Below are 21,085 nucleotides of genomic sequence, written 5' to 3'. Positions count from 1 at the left end.
TTTTATGACGTCGCAGGCCTTGCAGCCAGCGACGTCGTCCAAAACTAAAGTGCAACTCTAGCGATTGGCTACGGCCCACGGGTGACATCATCGGTCGCTGTCGCCAGCACTATAAGCGCGGCCTAAGGCCTGGGACATAGTGATTTTATGCGTGCGGAGGCGCTCTGAGGCTCAGGGAAAGCGGTGCTTTCTCTGCCCTTACACAGCGCGCCGTCCGTGGGCGTGTCGGTGGCGGGTCTGGGGGCGGGCCAGTGACGTCACGGAGCTGGGTCGCCCTCATTGGGCGAACCGCTTATGTGACCGGCCCTGGGACACACGTGAGATACACGCTTCCCCAAGCGTGCGGACGTGTGCGCGCGAGCCCCTGCTAAAGCCGCTCTCATTGCGGCTGCAGGGGCTCAGTGCCGAGCAGCAGCGCGCCTCAGCACGGCTCAACGCATAAGCGCTTACCATGCCCGAGGCCTAAGACACAGAGCAGGCCTGTATTTGTAGTGGTCTTCTTTAAAACCTACAATGTTGTTAGTTATTGTTACTATTTTAATTTTTTTTTTTTTTAAAGGAAAAAAAACCAAGAATACTTAAAAAGAGGTTCACACCTTACCTGTCAACTTGTCCGGCCATGACTCCACCTCTGCTGTTACTATCGGGTATTTACTAACCATTCATACGTTAGCTGTTGGAACAAACTGTCACAGACTAGCTTTACACTGTAAGTTTGCAGCTCACGTTATTTTCTTACTTTTTTTTTTTTTCTGTAAAAGCCGTATTGTTATTTGTGAACCTGACAAAGTCTTAATAAAAACTGCCAACCAAGTATCAAGAGTTAATGTCCACTTTTTGTGTAACCGTGCAGGGCCATTTTTGCCCCAAAATTCACCGTTAACTTCAAATGTGATTTATATCCGAAAACGGCCACTTTAGACAATATAGAAATACCCCGTTCATGTTTTTCACTTTTTACAAACACACATGCCCTGTAGAAATGGGAATTCAGTGCTCTGGGTGCAGGGCCACAAACGGTGGGACAGCTGTCCCTGGCTTGATGGAGCAGGGGACTCAACAATCCCCATCCCAGCCAAAGGAACGGGCCGCTAACCCGTCCTGAACTTTATACTATCATGTCTTAGGGCACTTGGTGTCATATGAACTAAGCAGTGCTAAAAAAAAAATAAAGACACCTTCTTGTGCAGAAAGTCACCTTATGTTCCATTCATTTGAACAAGCCATATTGGTGTCTTCCGTGCCAGGACCGCACATCCGGTTCCTGCATTCCCTCACTCGTCTGCGCTTTCTTGCCCGGTCAAACCGCGCGGCCGCCCCCTCCGCTCCTCCGGCAGCCTCCTTCCCGGCAGCGCGTCATCCCCACCTCCCAGGGGCGCGCGGCGGCTCCCAGCCACACACGCGCCTCAGCGCGCGCGGCGTGCATGCACGTGTCTTAAAGAGAAAAGCACTGGTAGGAATGCCTGGACTAATCTCAAGGGGGCTACACCTGAGTTTCATCCTGCCTCAGCCTATCATAGGTCTACTTACGTCTAACACTCCTCTCTGTTCCATCCTTATTGGTTCCCTTCTGTATGTATGCTTCAGTCACCTTCTGGTCGTCGCTGAGCATAGACCTTCTATGCACATGCTCACTTGAAGCCTGAGTACCTGTCCACATTATCTTGCTTACCTGTTGTGACCCTGCTTGTACCTGACCTGTCTCTTCTTGTTCCCCTGAACCTTGGCTTGGCTACGGACTTCTACGCTCCCTACTCCACGAACATGGCTTACGGATCTCTACCACTTTACACTCTCCTATCCTCGACCACGGCTTACGGATCTCGACCACTCTACGCTCTCCAATCCCGTTCCCTAGGCAAATACCCGCTACCCTCTCCACTCTCCTATCCTGACCCTGCTACGTTCACAACTCTGCAATTCGGACCCAACCCCTTGGCTTAGGGCGGTGGTTATATATATATTCCCTACCTCGTTCAGTCCAGGTTGCAGTGAGCAACCGTGACATTATGGTCAGCCCAACGCACCTGGACCCCGCTGGGGTGGCCCAACAATTACAAAAAATTGAATCTATGTTTAAACAGGTGGAAGAATGTTTAAATCAAAATAATCAACGGAGGGAGGGGTTCCAATGATCACTAGGAGATTTGGATACCCGGGTTACCACCCTTCAACCTGCTGCACTTCTGCCTGCTGTACCGGCACCTATTCCGGCTCCGCTCTCCCAGAGGTCATCTCCACACCTTCCGACCCCTAACCGCTTCATAGGCGACCCCTTGACATGCCGGGGTTTCCTAGACCAGTGTTCCATACAGTTTGAATTACTGCCTGCAGACTTCCCTTCTCCTCGCTCTAAGGTGGCGTACATACTCTCCCTCTTGACGGACGACGCCCTGGCCTGGGCCTCACCGATTTGGGAGCGAAGACCCGATCTCACGTCTGACGTGGACCAATTCACTGCAGAGTTCCGAAGAGTTTTTGACACTCCAGGAAGGAAGGTAATGGCAGCTTCTTCTCTCCTAAATGTATCCCAGGGCAACCGTACGGTGGCGCGCTACGCCCTCGAATTCCGCACAATTGCCACCGAGACGGGGTGTAATGACGAAGCATTGTCGGCGGTGTTCTGGCAAGGGCTGTCCGATAATCTCAAGGACGAACTGGCATCATTAGAACGTCCGTCGGGATTAGAGGAGTTAGTGGCCCTGTGTATACGGATGGATCAGCGTCTCCAAGAAAGGAAGATTGAGAAAGGTAAGCACTCCCGAAGTTCACATACATATCTTCCCTCTCCAATCCCCAGCATTCATTTTCCAGCCGTAGCCGTGGAGGAACCCATGCAAAACTCGGACTCACCGTCTGTCTACCGAAGAGAGACAGTGAAGACAATGTTCGGGACTTTGTATGTATTGCGGCAACAAGGGACACCTAGTCGCTACCTGCCCCTTAAAGCCGGGAAAAGCCAACTCCCAGTGAAGATTGGGGGAACTACATTGGGAACCACTCCCCATTCCTCCCCCAAACCCCTTACCAAGATCCACATTCCCGTTACCTTGTCCGGAGACAACTTTAAGACGACCACACGTGCCTTTCTGGACTCCGGGTCAGGGGGCAACTTTATCGACCAGGAATTTGTGGAGAGATATAAGATACCCTTAACCCTCAAAGATCGCCCAGTGGGTCTCGAGGCAATCGACGGGCACCTTCTCCAACCGGCCTTTATTATCCTTCAAACCATCCCTCTGTTTCTTCACTCCCCCGGCGGCCATTCTGAGACTGTACAACTCAATGTTATCCACTCACCATCTGCAGATATCATTATAGGCCTTCATGAAACTATACCTAAGAGGGGCATACAACCTGGTGTGGATCCGCCATGGAGATGAGTGGAAGACGGTGTTCAATACTCGCGACGGACACTATGAGTATTTGGTGATGCCCTTCGGTTTGAGCAACGCACCCGCAGTGTTCCAGGAATTTGTGAACGAGATTTTCAGGGATCTACTCGACCAATACGTAGTCGTATATTTGGACGACATCCTGATCTTCTCAAAGAACGCCCTTGACCACTCCGAACATGTGAGACAAGTTCTCCAGAGATTACGCACTAATCATCTATTCGCTAAATTAGAGAAGTGCCAATTTCATCAGTCCTCCACCACGTTTCTAGGGTACATCATATCCAGTTTGACGATGGATCTGGATAAAGTCAACGCGATAATCGAATGGCCACGACCACTATCTCTCAAGGCTGTCCAGAGGTTCCTGGGTTTTTCTAACTACTACCGAAGGTTCATCCAGGGCTTCTCCGCAGTAGTCGCACCTATCACTGCACTAACCAAAAAAGGAGCGGATCCGACTCACTGGACTACCGAAGCTATTGAAGCTTTTGAGAGACTAAAGAAGGCCTTCATATCCGCACCCATTCTCGTGCACCCAAATCCTGCATTACCCTTTACCCTCGAGGTGGACGCCTCCGACGTCGGAGCTGGAGCAGTACTCTCCCAGAGAAGGGATCTCCAAGCAAGACTCCATGCATGTGCATTTTTTTCTAAAAAAAAATTCTGCCGTTGAGAGAAATTACGACATGGGTAATCGCGTACTTCTCGCTATCAAGATGGCCTTGGAAGAATGGAGGCACTTCCTGGAAGGTACCACAACCCCTATCACCATCTTGACAGACCATAAAAATCTTCTTTATATTGAAGGGGCTCGTAGCCTAGGATCTCGCCAGGCACGTTGGGCTCTATTTTTCACCTGCTTTAACTTCGTGATCTCCTACATTCCGGGTTTGAAGAACATCAAGGCGGATGCACTCTCCCGGCAGTTCTTAACTGAGGACAAAACCCTGGATCAACCCGAGCCGATCCTTCCCCCGACGTGCATTCTTGCCACTAACATCTTCAGCGCTCTTCCTGAGATTACAAAGGCACAGAACACCATCCCCGAGGGCATCCTGATTCCCCCCACCTTTCACAGACAGGTCATGGAGTGGCTTAAACAAAACAGTGTTCGTGGCGCAAAGTGATAAAACAGTTAATATGTGCAAATGATCCCAGTGTTGATTAGCACTGAAAAACACATAGTACTGTAACTCCAAGTAGATGATTCTCCAGGTCAGCAGACTCTTTGTAGACCCTCAAATGAAGAAAAGAACACAAATGCAGAGAGTATAGTGCATTATCATTTAATTAAGATGACAGACAACACAGAGGGGATTGGTAACACACTCATACTTTCCCCGCTGGTAAGTAAACAAGAAGTGACTTTGGGTGCACTTCAACCCTTCTCCTTAGATGACGGCTCCCAATGCGACTGCTCCACTTCTCAGTCAGTAACAAACCGTGATTGCCTCTGCCAGCGTCTCTCACCCACAGTGGGGGCACTCCGACGTGTCACGGTCGTCTCTACGGTCTCCTTCCAATCAGGGCTTCTCAGGAGATTGGGTACGGTGGCCTCAAAGCAACAAAAAAGCCCAAATCCAGGTCATGTAGTGGAGTCACGCTTCTAAGTCACCCTCGTACTAGGAGGACTATTGATCTCTTGGAACGCACCTTCTGGTGGCCCGGTATGCGTAAAGACATTAGGAATTTCGTATCTTCTTGCACTACCTGTGCCCAGCACAAGACACCCAGCAGTAAACCTCCTGGTCTCCTGTTACCTCGTCCCATCCCCGACCGCCCGTGGAGCCATCTCTCGATGGACTTTATAGTCGAAATGCCCAAGTCCAAGGGTATGGATACGGTTTTGGTGGTGGTAGATCGCTTTTCGAAGCAGGCACACTTCAGCCCTCTCCGAGGTCTACCATCTGCCGCCAAACTATCCGAAACCTTCGCCAAGGAGATCTTCAGACTTCACGGGACACCCCAAACTATAGTGTCGGATTGGGGGTCTCAATTTGTGTCTAAGTTTTGGAGAGCCTTCTGCAAAACTTGGTATCAAGTTACAATTCTCCTCTGGCCACCACCCACAAACCAATGGGCAAACCGAGCGGACCAATCAGTCACTTGAACAATACATCCGCTGTTTCGTCTCTGATGCACAGGACAACTGGGCAGAACTTCTTTGTTGGGCAGAATTTGCGCACAACAATTCTCGCAACAAGTCCACTCAACAGTCTCCCTTCTTCATTAATTATGGTTTTCACCCTGCCTCTTTTCCATCTCCTGTTTCCAACTCTGGGGATACTGCAGTGGAGGACAGGGTCCAACTTCTTCAGCAATCCTGGGAGAGGATCCAAGTCAACCTAAGACAGGCCGCTGTTCTCCACAGTAAACAAGCTGATCGCCGCCGCCGCGGGACTCCTAATTATTTTCCTGGCCAAAAAGTCTGGCTCTCCACAAAGAATATTCAGCTCAAGGTCCCCTCTCCTAAGCTGGCACCTAGATTTATCGGACCATTTCCAATTCTGGAGAGAATTAATCCAGTGGCCTACCGGCTAAAACTTCCTCCAACCATGAAAATCCCCTCGGACTTTCACGTTTCGCTCCTGAAACCCTTTCTACCTGACAGTTCCGTCACAAATACACAAAAAACACAGCGCACAACGCTCATAGTGCATTAAAGGTATATTAAAACAGTAAATTAATAAGGTAATTATTGTGCGTACATCAATAAAATTCAGTAAAGCATTTTGGGGTAAGTTACCCATCCACCAGCAATGCGACCCGGATCAGATGTCATCAGCAGGGATCATGCACCACACTGTGGGCCGGATCAGTTGTCATCTACTGGGACTGGAGCTGGTGAGTAAGTCCCAGATTTCGAATGGGTAAGTAGGGAGTCCTTTAAATGTCCCCGGTGAAAGTGAGCAGTATCCAGCCACTTGCGGCTCACTGGGGAACGGCCGTGTCCCGCGGATCCTCGCGACGGCTGGTCTCTCTCCTTCTATCCACCGCACCAGCGCTTCCGGGTAGTGACGTCACTACAACTCGCGTCGCGTCACGTCACAGTTCTTCTCCGGTGGCCGGATCAGTATAAAACGGGGCAGAGAGTCCAATAGCACACTTTCCAACGCGTTTCAAAACCGTAAAGGTTTTGAAACGCATTGGAAAGTGTGCTATTGGACTCTCTGCCCCGTTTTATACTGATCCGGCCACCGGAGAAGAACTGTGACGTGACGCGACGCGAGTTTTAGTGACGTCACTACCCGGAAGCGCTGGTGCGGTGGATAGAAGGAGAGAGACCAGCCGTCGCGAGGATCCGCGGGACACGGCCGTTCCCCAGTGAGCCGCAAGTGGCTGGATACTGCTCACTTTCACCGGGGACATTTAAAGGACTCCCTACTTACCCATTCGAAATCTGGGACTTACTCACCAGCTCCAGTCCCAGTAGATGACAACTGATCCGGCCCACAGTGTGGTGCATGATCCCTGCTAATGACATCTGATCCGGGTCGCATTGCTGGTGGATGGGTAACTTACCCCAAAATGCTTTACTGAATTTTATTGATGTACGCACAATAATTACCTTATTAATTTACTGTTTTAATATACCTTTAATGCACTATGAGCGTTGTGCGCTGTGTTTTTTGTGTATTTGTCTGACGTTCTAGGGGGTGCTCTGAGCCATCCCCGGTACCACAGCTGCAGACGCTCCAATCTGATTAATAGGTCACGTAATATATCTTTATTATCACTGTATAATCACTTCACGTGTGTGGTATTGTTTAATAGTTGCGCACTTTCTTTTCACCTTTGTCACAGTTCCGTCACAAGCAGGAACATTTCTCCCAGACCCATCCTAGTGGAGGGTCCACAGGAGTTCAAAGTCCAGGCCATCATCAATTCAAGGGTATCCAGGGGAAAGCTACAGTACTTGGTACACTGGAAAGGCTTTGGTCCTGAAGAACGGGAGTGGATATGCCGGGATCAAGTACACGCTCCTAGATTGATTCGGGAGTTTCACTGCAAGTATCCTTCAAAGCCATCCTTGGGTCGCCCGGTGGTCTCCCCTCGAGGGGGGGGGGTACTGTCAGGACCGCGCGTCCGGTTCATGCATTCCCTCACTCACCTGCACTTCCTTGCCCAGTCAGACCGCGCGGCCGCCCCCTCTGCTCCTCCGGCAGCCTCCTTCCTGGCAGCACTTCATCCCCGCCTCCCACGGGCGCGCGGCGGCTCCCATCCACACACGCGCCTCAGCGCGCTGTACTCCCGTCTTAAAGAGACAAGCACCAGTAGGAATGCCTGGACTAATCTCAAGTGGGCTACACCTGAGTTTCGTCCTGCCTCAGCCTATCATAGGTCTACTTACATCTAACACTCCTCATTGTTCCATCCTGATTGGTTCCCTTCTGTATGTATGTTTCAGTCACCCTCTGGTCGTCGCTGAGCATAGACCTTCTATGCACCGTGCTCACTTGCAGCTTGAGTACCTGTCCACGTTATCTTGCTTACCTGTTGTGACCCTGCTTGTACCTGACCTGTCTCTTCTTGTTTGCCGAAATTGGGTCATGCAACAGGACAATGATCCCAAGCACACCAGCAAATCTACAATAGAATGGCTGAAAAAGAAAAGAATCAAGGTGTTGCAGTGGCCCAGGCAAAGTCCAGACCTCAACCCGATTGAAATGCTGTGGCTGGGATCTTAAGAGAGCTGTGCATAAACAAATGCCCACCAACCTCAATGAACTGAAGCAATGTTGTAAAAAAAAAAAAAAGAGTGGGCCCAAATTCCTCAACAACGATGTGAGAGAAAGTCATACAGCAAACGATTACTTCGAGTTATTGCTGCTAAAGTTGGTTCTACAAGCTATTGAATCATAAGGTATACTTCGGTTTTCACACATGGCTTCTCCATTTTGGCTTTATTTTTGTTAAATAAATCATGACACGGTGTAATATGTCATGTGTTGTTGTTCATCTGAGGTTGTATTTACCTAATTTTAAGACCTGCTAAGGAACAGATGATTGTTATTATGTCCTGATATGTAAAACCATAGAATTCAAAGAGGGTGTACTTTCTTTTTCACACAACTGTAGACGTACTGTATAGTGACAGTTAAGGGAATTTATAACCATTATCTACAAACAGATCAACATATGTTAGTCCTGCTTTTTCTATGTATACATTTTCCAATTCATATATACTTTGTTTATATATTTATAGTTATATTATATCACAAAAATATTTATTGGCATTCAGGTTCCCATATTCTATATTGCTAATGTATCTGACACTGGCTGTTATCTGCTGTTTCTGAATGGTTAGTGATACCTATAGCCGCTAAACATACTTTAAATTTAAAAAAAAAAAAAAAATGATTTCTCTACTGAACAGCTGTGAAAGAAATCATGCATTTTTTTCCTACAAGAAACAACAAAGGGGTAGGGAGTGATCACAGGACCATACTAATTGAATAAAGTAATTGAATACGTAAATAAGGTAATCAAATGGTGGGTGCAAACTGTGAACTGAAAAGTGAATCAGAAAAAGGGGAAGGGGAAACACAAAATGGATGTGCCCCCTAAAAGAATTCACTAAACTGCACACCAACAAAGTGTAAAAGTTAACTTTTAATAGATTTACTTAAAACATATATTACCAAAGAATTGTGTACTGTGAGTTTAAAAATATATTAAATCTACACTATCAACCATCCGTGTCATCAAATATAGGATTATGCTATCCCAGTTGACCACTTAATGTTGGTGGGATATAGAGGACAGAGGATGCTGTGAGTCAGGGTATTAACCCCTCTGGAGCAACTGTGAGACCAGATGGTAAGTGTGTATATATATGTACAAGTCAGCGACCGGTAGATTGAATATCCAGCTATCCTGCTATGTTTGATATCACTACGCACTTCAATGAAAAATTAACAGTGTGTTAGAATGCGAGTGCTTAAGTGATAGAGCTGGCACGTGCAGTGATAATGATAGTAAATTCACAGCATAATGAAACTGCCAACCACAGCATTTGTCCCTGAAGAAGCTCCTTTGCTGGAGGGAAACGCGCGTTGGACGCGCAATGTTGTCAGTCTCCTACTTGGAGCTGTTTTAATGTAGTGTCTGCAGTCGCCTGGTTCTATCTGTGTAGACCCTAGTAGTTATTTATTTATTTCCACAGTCAGTGTGCCTGCATTTCTTGCACTTCATGTGAGGTGTCTTCACAGTACTCCACTGTGAACTCACCCTAATATTGCTGTGGTTGGCAGTTTCATTATGCTGTGAATTTACTATTAAAAGTTAACTTTTACACTTTGTTGGTGTGCAGTTTAGTGAATTCTTTTAGGGGGCACATCCATTTTGTGTTTCCCATTCCCCTTTTTCTGATTTTTTTCCTACCTTCCAAACTGACCACACACACCAATTGCCATTCAATAGGTGGCATTCGAGATGTATACTAATTATTTTTACCAACTATTCATAACCTCATCAGATCATGTGTTTTCACCAACTCCTCCCAAATAACACTTTGACGCTATAAAGCAGGTTTGAGTAAGCCCCAGACTGGGAGCGTGTGTGAGAGACCCACTCCACTCCCCACGGATCAGGTGCGGAATACACAGAGCAATACACTGTACGCACAACATCGTGTGTGTTTGTATTGATTCATACGTATCTTAATAAAGTTTGTTTGAAGAAAAAAAAAAAAAAACACTGAGTGGGAGGGGAGCGCAGTCTGTTCATGGGACTGGGCGCAGCAGGCGACGGGGAGGGGGCAGTGCTGCCGGAAGCACTATCTTGGTGCACAGTGGTGCAACACTACTATACCAGTACAGGTGCTAATATACAGGTGGAGTTCAGCCAGTGAGTACCACTAATACTGCAGAGTGTGCACTCTGTACATGCCTTCCCTGAGTGCTGGGGTTGCTCTTCGTGCTTCTGCACTGAGTGGGTTGCAAGAAGCTGCATCTCATGCCTTGTGGCTGCTGATAGAAGTGAAGACACAATCAGGCAGGTAGCAGAAGAGATTTGGAAACCCGGCCCCAAGTGTAAAGTTTACCTCCTAACCTCCCTTTGTAATGTTGTATCAGTAATATACTGTAATATGCAGAAAGCTCAATAATAAACCTGTTGCCACACTCCCTACACAGCTTGTGTGCTTGGGGCTGTGATGCACGGGCAGTGGTAGTGGTACTCCAGCGTGGCAACAACATGTATGCTTACCTTGTCCTGCAGCACAGGCTAATGTTGCTCCTTCATATTTGGGTGAGAGATCATTTTAGTAGAGACACAGAGGCATTGGCTTTATGTTACAATGCTATTTGTGCACAAATAGCGTGTGCCTTCTGTTTCTATTTCCCCCTATTCTTTGGTCTTCATGCCCTATCTCTTTTCTGTTCTACTCTCATTTCCTCCAATCCTCTTAATGAGCTGCTTTGCTATCAGAAGGCACAGACCTGTATTGCTTTGTGTAAAAGTCACTAATTTTAAGTGAATTTGACTCTTTTTTGCTCCTCTTTATTGTTAATTGTACTGTATACTTCAATGGAGTCTCACTCAGAAATGAAAGTTTCACCATTTAAATAAAACTACCAAATGTCTTGGTTTGCACAAATAGGCCAAAAGAGCCGTAGACCGCATAAATGGCTTGTTAAAACCACCATCCTCTTTCAAAAAACATTACTGACAACATTAGATCTGCCCCCAACTGTACAGTATCTCTATTGCTGGCTCACCTTACACATTATCCTATCCTATTGAGCTTTTCAGAATTATTATAGCCCTATATTAAAACTTATGTACATTTGTAGTCAAGATCTCTTCTTTGCTCCTAGGAAGGTCTCTTAGATTCACTAAAGTATTCAGCATTTGTAAGCTCACTTTAGTCAATCAAGACATATGTATTAGTTGGTAGTACTGCACTTTTCTCGTTCAGTGCTTCAATACATTACGTATACTGTAAGGCTTAAGCTATTTCATAGTGACCTTGCCTGCTGGGTTCTGCGCTGTCTGTGTCCCCTCATGGCACGGCTGCTAGCTCATGAAGAGCAGCACGTACAGAGTCATTGATTGCTCTGATCTGCACACAGTCGCTCCTCACTTAAATAAGGTCAGTATGGCAGCTTGGGAAAACAGGGCAAGCTGCTGTACCTGGCTATCACCTGCACACCAGCAAGAAGGGTATCTTTGGAACCAGAACCCTCCATCCATATGCCCCCACACACATTTCCTGAAAGTGTTTGTTTCACTCTAATACTGGGTAGCAATCCTGCAAGTGATCCAGTCAAAGGGGTAATTCCACCTAGGACCAAAATGAACTATTCTCACTGATCTGTTTAAGAGGTTACATCTGGGTGATTGATGATCGAAAGATTTCGTACTTTAACTTACAAGTGAGTTTGTGTGAAAACTTGCACATAGCCGCCAAAGCAGCTGGTGTGATATTAACAGTAACAGAGCGTCCAAGGGCCACAGGGTGCTTTGTGGGTACTTATTTCTCCTGCGGGGCGACCAGTTGTGGAGCCCTGTACTAGATTGACAAACACTTTACTATTCAGTGGCCCCTTGGAAATTCAATATGTAATTAGTAGCCAAACATATCCTGTTAGAGAAGCCAATGTGACTGATACATTCATGATACAAAGTTGTTTTCTATCTGGCTACATGGGAATACACATTAAAAACAACTCGTTATCTGCTCGGTAGTCGCTGTGCCCTTTTCTGCTCAGCTAACACACTGTCCACTTCTCTTGAGTATTCTCTTCTTCTGTTCCGGTTCTGCATTCTTTTCTTACTCTTTATTGGATTTGTGAGTTCCGACTTTTTCTTATCGCATTCTTTGCCCAATCATTCACAGGATCACAACCTGGAACAGTACAAATAGGAGAATGGACTGTGCTGGGGGGTCTACACAAATAATCTGATGAGCAACCTGGGGCGCTATAATTTCTGTATCTGGTTTATGTGAAACATGATTGCAGCCTGTTGAACAGTAATCACCTCTTCTTTTTTTTTTTTAGGTGCCCTTCCTTCTCTAAGAAATGAATGAATTGAGGTGTAAATACCAGTACATCACACCCACAACCTTGCATATTAGCGCAGATATAGCAACCTCTAGGCTTTACGCATCCACCGCAGAGGGTTTCAATGCCCAGATAGCCAATCTGGTGGAGGTGTATTTGGTGGAGATTTATAGATGCAAGCTATGCCAGTTTACCAGCAGCCTCAAAAATAAAATCCGCATCCACGTGTCTGATGTGCACCAGCTAGACCAGATACACCTCAATCCAGGGGATCTAGAAATCGGGACTGATCAAGAAGAAAATGATTCATATAGCATTGGGGAAGACATTGCTCAGGAAAACAAAGAGAATGAGGAGAACCTGGATAAGATGCCCTTCTTGTTGCCTATGTATAGGATGCTGAATACAGTGAGCCCTGAGTCTTGTGACATGAGTCTTGGGGATCACAGTAGCAGCACTAATGTGACCAATACGTGTGAACTCTTTGAAGAAGAATCCTCCCAGTTCCAGCTGGATGAATCTGTCCCTGGAGACTCCATTCCACTTTCGGGTACAGGCAACTCTCCGACATCCAGGAAAAGCAAAGATGAGGAAGATGCCCAGTGTGAGCACCTCCTGTCACTGGGGCTCTGTCGGATCTCCAGCACCAGTACACATCCTTTGGCAGCTAAAACAAAGGCTCCAAAAACAGAAGTGGGAAAGGAATCTTCTAAGTCTCCCAGCAAAGTTCCAAAAGACACAGAGCCAGCCTGCCTGCTAATAGACAGGGTAAAAAGGGATGTTCACAAACAAAGATATCTCTGTGCTACTTGTCAGCTGGACCTGAAAACTAAAGAGACTTACAGAATTCACATGAGGTGTCATGAAGGGGATGAGGGCTTCAGGTGTTTTTATTGTGGTTGCCACATGGCTGAATGGGGTCAAATGGAAAAACACATACAAACTCACAAGCTGGTAAGAAATCGCTATCAGTGCCCAGTGTGTGAGAAACGTTTTATGACACAAAAAGCATGGAAAGCCCACAAGAGGGGTCATGATGGAAAAAGTGATGTTTTTTACTGCACAAAGTGCCCTTCTTCTTTTGAAACGGAGCGGGTGAGAAATCTGCACCTGGCTTGCCATCATGAGGATACGTTCAAATGTTGGCAATGTGGCTCGGTTGGTAAGTTTACCAAAAGCTCTTGGGATCTTGCCTCTCTTTCCCTTACTAAAGAGGCATAACGTGCATGCCACCGTTAAATGCTTCAAAGGGATTGAAATGAAAAAGTGAGGTCTTGGTTGGTAAATTGTTAGGAGACAACGTATACCTGCTGTATTCTTTAAAGTCCAGCCACAAATGCGGTGCAGGCCCCTCACTGTAGCAGTGAAAGGTTTAAGACGCCGTCTCAAAATGTTAGGTACTGTTAAAAAATGTACATATACCTTAAAGGACCAATGCAAAATAACAGTATTTTATATATCTTTATCTTCAGTAATTGGAAGTAGTCAACATGGGTTTTAAGAAGCTGGAGTGTGTGTATACGTGACCAGTGCGGATTCCTCTGCTTTCCCCCTCGGATCTGCATCCTTTTTAGAACAATACAAATCACAAAGCTGTTCTTCACCCAGTGTTTCAAGCAGTAGATCTGATAGACCAGATGTTAGACTGTGAGGAATTAGCGATTTGTAGCAATACACGGGAGTCTCTATGATTCATACAGCCTCACAAACTGAACACAGCTAGACCCAGTTTTCTGATAGGAAAGCAAAGATATCTCCGTCATTGTATCACTAGTGTGTCTAAATGGAAGTAGAGCGAATATTTTGAATCACAAGTGCATTTGTTATAGGAATGAGAGTGTAAGGCTATTTAAATGCATCCTTAAACAGGTGCATCCTAAGTAAAGACCGAAGAACTGTGTGCAGTTAGTAGTGACCTTGGTGTTCCAAAGTGTTTCATGTAAAAAAACTACTAGGGTCGACCAACACTGAAATGACATATATAGTATTGGGTTCTGCTTGTATTTTACATATTTGTATATGTGAAAGAACATATATTGCAACACATTACAATGATTCATGCAGGAATAAGATTAAAAGACCTGGTGTTTCCCTCCCTTACTCTCACAGTTGTTGTATTTTTCTTGTTCTTTTTATCCAGATAAAGCATGGAGCAAGATCTATGAACATTTGTGTGCTCATGACAACAGTCTCAAGCCCTACATATGTAACACTTGTAACCAAACATTCTGCAAACAGTAGGTATCTTCTTTGCATCTTCCGTTTCCAAATCTGTTCATACTCGCATTCAAATAACTGCTGTGAGGAGGAGAGCAGGGAGCTATTGTCACGGTAACTTATGACAAGATATAATAAACACCAAATATCTGAGTTGAACTGAACGAGGCTTAGATATAATAAAATATATTTATTCCTTAAAAAAAGGTGAACACAGCAATATAGTACAATTAACAGGCAAGATGGTAACACTTACTTAGGGTTTGGGGATGGAGAAGTATCAGCTAGCAATTCTCCAGTAATCCGGTGACATTCCAGGTGGAATCAGAAGCACAACTCAAAACTGTAGGGTTGACACAGTTTATATACCTGTGTAACCCTATTCTTAACATTGAATACAGACTATTGGTGAACAATTATCTGTATCCAATCCCTAACGTGGAGACACAGATTAACCCATGCCCCCCAGCTAATTAGCCCATGTGTACTGGGACTCTATGGGTAGCCCCATAATTAAATCAGGGGCAACGACCAGTCAACCAAATTAAGTATCTGGTAGGATCTGCATTGTTTGTAGGTGTAGACATAACACTTACAAACCACTCCAGTTTGATGATTCTCCGCCCTCAGGTAACAATTAGAGTGGCAGAGTCTGTTGATTAGTACTTGGGCTCAATCATCCGGCTGCCCTTCCTAACCTATTTAGCATAGCAGATGGAGTCTGCATTTTTCAGAGCAGATCCAAAATACCATACATATACTCTTTAATATCTACACATATTAATAAGTTCCATTCTGGTGGGCTCAGTCGGTCGACATTTGCCAGTTTTTAATGCCTACAGTGACTCCACATATTGGCCAAATATGAGCTCTCTGTGACCTCCAGAACTGGAGATACAGAAATGCACTTTAAAACATTAAAATACAGGATTATAATGAAACATGGGAACAGGGGAACATACAGTTTCCTGACATGACAAGGTGTAAGCCGCATTCCTGGACCGTAGTCCAGTTAACCCCTTGCCTCCCTGGTGAGGTCAGGGGGTGGCCATATGGGGTGCAACCCCTTTAATACTGGGCCAACCCCCCTCTCCCTCTACAGCTATAAAGAGGCTGATGGAACTTGAGTCGTTGAAAGTTTAGCTCCTACCCACAGCTGTGTGGGGCTTAATTCAAATTAATTTGTATTGGCATGGAGGGGCGAGAAGGAAATAACTGTAAAAATAATTATACTTTTCTTAGTTATCCATACAGCAGTGGGAATCTGTCCATACCCCTTGCAGTTGGACAGCTTTCAACTTTGACTTCCCTAGGTGGCTATAATGCTACTTCCTGCCAATGTACTTTGCCATACACCATAGTATGTCCGCAGCGGTCTCATTTATTGTCTCCACCATTTGAGCGCTCCTAGGAGGCTTCATGCAGGAATTTGCTTTCCTATGCAAGAATCTTGTCTTCCCGTTTGCAGCTCTGGTTTACCTAATGCTCCAGAGCCCTAAATTCAGTTAGACATTCACATGGGTATTTTTTGGTGGGTGAGGGGAGGGGGCTAGAAAAATGCAGATTGTTACTCTTGGCTTTTTTGGTCCTACATGTCACACATGCTTGGAAATATCACCAAGCCATTAATACTACTGGCGCAGCCCAATGCCTGGTTTAGTCCTCCTGGAAGTAACTTTTTTTTTCCTTTCTGGTATGCTGGGGCACATATACAGTGGTTTGCAGAAGTATTCACCCCCTACTAATAATACTGTATCGCATTTTGTTGAATTGCAAATACAGCTCAAGCCTGTTATAGCGCAATCCGTTACAAAGCGGATCCGCTTATAGCGCGATGCAAGTGTGGCTCCCAATTTTTCGTATTTATGAATAATTTACAACATGATTATTGGTATCTTAAATACTTTATTGTACAATGCATACAATTGTACATTATTTGTAACGCGATATGTTTATAACGCGACGTGATTCTTTGGACCCCAAGCACAGCGTTATAAGGGGGTTGAACTGTAATGTATGCACAGTTTAAAAAAAAAAAAATATTCTAAAATATAAAGTAGTGGTTAAACTGAACACTGATATGAAGAGGAGGTTAAATGTCAGCAAAAGTAATGTACAAAAGGAAATGTACTGGTTACATAAGTATTCAGCCCCTTAAGTACTTGGTAGAAGCACCATTTGCAGCAATTACTGCTATGAGTCTTTTTGGATCTGTCTCTACTAGTTCTGCACAGTATGATGGTGACATTTTTGCCTATTCTTCACTGGAAAATTGATCCAGTTCTGATAAGTTTGTTGGGGATTGTTGATGGACTGCATTCTTCAAGTCTTACCATAAATGTTCGATTGGATTCAAGTTAGGACTTTGGGTCACTCAACATTAATTTCTTTGACCACTCCAGTGTGGCTTTGTGCTTTGGGTCATTGTCCTGCTGAAATGAGAATTTCCTTCCCATTTTCAGTCTTGGCTGACTCAAAGAGGTTTCCTAAAGGATTTATACTTTGCACCATCCATTCTCCCCTCTATCCTGACGAGCTTCACAGTCCCTGCTGAAGAGAAGCATCACCATAACATTGCTTGACAATTGGCATGGTGTTTACTTGGTGATATTCCTTGTTGGACTTGTGCCAGACGTAACGCTTGGAATTTAGACCAATGTGGGTCTTGTCTAATCAGAAAATCTTTTTCCACATCTGCTGCATCATCTATATGCTTTTTCGCAAACGCCATACATGATTTAAGAGGAGCTTTTTTGTTACTGCTTTTCTACCATCCATCCAGCTTTGTATAGGGACCGGCTTATTGTTGTGTGAACACCGACTCCCATCTCTGACACACAACTTTGCAGATCTCTCAACGTAATTGTTGGCTTCAGAGTGACATCCCGAACCAGTTTCTTGCTTGCCCCTCTGCTCAGTTTAGGAAGGCAACCTGATTTGGGTTGTGTCTGGGTAGTATGATGCATCCTCCAATTCTTAATGATGGACTTCACTGTGCTGAGAGGGATAATCAGCGCCTTTGACATTTTATTGTACTCTTCTACTCTGTGCCTCTTTGCCACTCTATCCCCGACTTGTTTTGAAAGCTGCCTGGGCTTCACAGTTGCTCTGTTTGATCATTATGTGAGTTGCAGCTTGAAACTCTTTATATACCAGAGGGAAATAATTTACAAGTTAAACCACTTTGATTACACAGGCTGAAACTATTTGACTAATTTTGTGACCTTTCAAACAATTCATTTGCACTTGAGCTGATTTATGGCTGCAGTAGCAAAGGGGGTTGAATACTTGCGCAACTGAGATCTGTTTTTCTCTGTAAATCTTGTTTATATTCTTTAAGCTTTTTCTAACTTTACCACTTTGGAGTAGTTTTGGTAGATTCTACATGTTAAGTCTAATTTGAAGACGTCGTGGAGTACGTGCCAACAACATGTGAAAAATGTACAGGGGAGTGAATACTTCTGCACACCACTGTGTGCGCAGTTTTGCTGTGGGCTGCAGCATCGGTCACTAGGTGTACGTGCAAGTTCTGCATTAAACGTATCTATTTGCTGCAAGTTGATGAGTGCATTTTTGTTCATAGCTTTGAGATCTTGATGTTTTTCTTTATATTTTGTAAGTTCATTGCTTTTGCAACAATGCAGTTTAATTTGGAGGGGAGCTAAATAGACCACCTCTTCTGATAAGGCAACTGGACAAAAGAGAGCATTGGTTGAGACATAACACCTCTTGTGCTGGATGTGAACAACCCTTACCAGACAAATATAAAGAAAATGGTGCAGATGAAACCCGTACAGCAGTACTGATTTTCCTGGATTAAAGTATACCTGCATGATGAACTATTCAGCAGCTGATCAGCTTTCTTGCTTCTTGCATATATACTACAAGACTACATATTTGGCCCTCCTAGTCTCTGCTTGGGCAATGGACAAACTACAATTGCAATGATTGGTCCAATTCTGGCAAGCCTCCCTGCTTCCCTATATAAACAAGTACAACAAGTTCATCCTGTTGCTGTCAGATCCTGGCCAATTTTTTTTTTATAAATGTATATACCATCTGTACCTCTGGGCTCCAGGTTTGTCCCACGTCTCCAAATCATGACATTCCACTCTGATTGTCTTTGCTGTTCAATCTGCACACAAAGTAGAAGTTGAACCAGTGCATTCAAGCCAAAATTATAATTAGGAGTAGTGAATAAATGCAGTACAGACTAAAATATTTAAGAAGTTACCAGATCAAGGTTTTTTTTTTTTTTTTTTTTTTTTTTTTAACAACCTTGATTCACTGTTTGTGAGGACAACTTTGTCCGAGTGCACGGTTTCTTCAACTTCTACATTGAAACTCTATTTATGCTACGACTTCCTGGACTCTAGACCTCCTGCCAGTTTGTGGCCTCACCTCTGCCTACCCTGTCTAATTACAGCCATCTGATCTCCTGGTTATGACCTTAGCAGGGGTGAAACTAGTACCCGGTGGGATAAAAATAAACCCCGTCCTCTTCCCCCCCTGGGTCCTACCTGTAAAGCGTGTTTTTAGCCGGCGGTGATTGCGGAAGTTGGACCCAGGGGGGAAGGGAGAGATTGCTAGAACGCCCCCTTCCTACGCGTGGTACATCGCTGGTTGCAGGAGTGAGCAACTCTCTTGAGGGATCCCGGTGCCCGATTTCCCCTCTCACACAGCCTGTCTGGGTAGACATGCTGGTCAACTACCGGCCACCCCCACCCCAGCGCGGGCCCCTCCAGCCACCTTCCATGCGGGGACATATACTGGCTGGACTTCCTGCTTGCCATGGGGCTCACTCTCCCCTCCGCTTCAAAAGACCTTTGAGTGGGTCAAGATGTCCAAGAATGTGAGGAACTACCACCCCACCATACTACAGGGGCTGCTGGGAGTGGCTCTGGAGCTGCCGGCGGAGGTGGAGATGCGGGTGAGGAACATCCAGATGCACAAGGTGCTTTAGGAGGTACACAGCGGTGTGGGATAATGGGCCCGACAGTACAGCTGAACCGGCTGCCCCTATGGTAGTTCCACCACTGGATCTCCGCTTGGCTGCTTAAATATGCCTCTGCTTTGCCCTTCTGACTGCAACCTTGTTTTGACTTTGGCCTATTTTGACGACTACGTCTCTGTCTATCTCCCTGCTGATCCAAAACTGTCAACCCTGCCTGTAATGTACATCACTAGAACCCAGATCAGTTCTGCCTCAAACTATTGGGGTCCTCTTTCTAAACGCTGCTTATATCCAAGCTCTGTGACTTAATCTAGTAGCATTGGCTTTGCTTCTCATCAAAGAACTTGATTTGTCAACAGAGGGAAAAGGGGATGCGAAAGAAATTCCTTTATCACCCAATGATATTGATAAGCTTATTAAAGTTACAGTATGAAAATTGTTTGGAAATTGAGGACACAAAGGAACCAATAGGAAAACCAGATGAAATTTTCATGTGAGTCGAGGAGGGACACTATTTTCTGGTGCACACCTCAGTAAAATAAATAATGGAGAAGAAATGACAAGTGACAGATAAACACCTAATATCCAAATATGTTGTGCAAATCTACCCATTTCAGGCTCAGTAGAAGATTCTTGTGTTTGGGATACACTTCCCAAGTTTGACCATCTTATTGTTCACTTAACAAGAACAACAACCATTCCCTTATAAGATGGATCTGTATTAAAAGACCCCATGAATCGAAAAAAAAAATGGAAAATCCCTTAAAATGAGTTTCTGAGAAAGCATGTAAATTGCCAGTGGCTTTTGTCTGCATTTCTAGATCACTAAAGGCATGGTTATCAGATATGAAAGAAGAGATTAGATCAGGAGTACCAAGACAACAAACATGTTTTCGATCTTTGTCATATTAAAGCTGAATACAGATTATTTTATGTGATACTTCAGCATCATTTGCAGAGCATTGGCTGTTTCAACAACATCAAGAAGAGCCCTTTGGCTAAAAAATGTAGATTGCAGATTCATCTTACAAGAATACATGATTAATGCTCTACTTCCTTCTATCGCAAGTCTTTATTTGGATTAGAATTGAAGGAACTCATTTAAATGATACTGTATCGGGGCAAGAGCAAACTTTTCCCATAAAGCAGAATACAGATTAGGGCCACCAGACCCTTTTTCAAGTGTGTCACGAGACAGTCAAGAGATGGCACAAAAGCCTTTTGAAGAGAAAAAGATTAGTAAGTCATTTTGAGCAAGAATGTAGAAGAGGACTCGAGAAAGGAAAAAATATGTGTTGTACCATATCTAGTCAGCTGGCTCATAAAGGCTGCCCCATCAGACCATCTAAATCTACATGTCAGCAGAGTGATTCAAAACCTGAAGGATCATGGATAGTTAATCAGTTGTGACAAAAGCAATTTCTGACCAAGCCAATAGACTCAGTTTTTTTTAGATCTCATGTTCCATACGCAAATACGACAAGATTGGTTTACCAGCAGACAAGTAA

The 21,085-nt window shown here is 44.9% G+C and overlaps 1 protein-coding gene across 1 annotated transcript in view; it reads left to right on the top strand.

Moving 5' to 3' along the window:
* The first annotated feature begins 10,127 nt into the window (after positions 1 to 10,127).
* LOC142488178 (uncharacterized) overlaps positions 10,128 to 21,085 on the top strand; it is a 47,668-nt gene continuing 36,710 nt past the window's right edge. Inside the window, exons 1-3 of the mRNA XM_075588551.1 lie at positions 10,128 to 10,247; positions 12,404 to 13,568; positions 14,547 to 14,643. Coding sequence (XP_075444666.1) covers positions 12,425 to 13,568; positions 14,547 to 14,643 — 1,241 coding nt within the window. The 5' untranslated portion in view covers positions 10,128 to 10,247; positions 12,404 to 12,424. The remainder of the gene's footprint in view (positions 10,248 to 12,403; positions 13,569 to 14,546; positions 14,644 to 21,085) is intronic.

Source organism: Ascaphus truei, chromosome 2 (assembly GCF_040206685.1).
Source record: "Ascaphus truei isolate aAscTru1 chromosome 2, aAscTru1.hap1, whole genome shotgun sequence".
NCBI classification, from domain to species: domain Eukaryota; kingdom Metazoa; phylum Chordata; class Amphibia; order Anura; family Ascaphidae; genus Ascaphus; species Ascaphus truei.
Note: the sequence above shows the minus strand (reverse complement) of the source record. Positions and strands in the feature narration are given on the sequence as shown.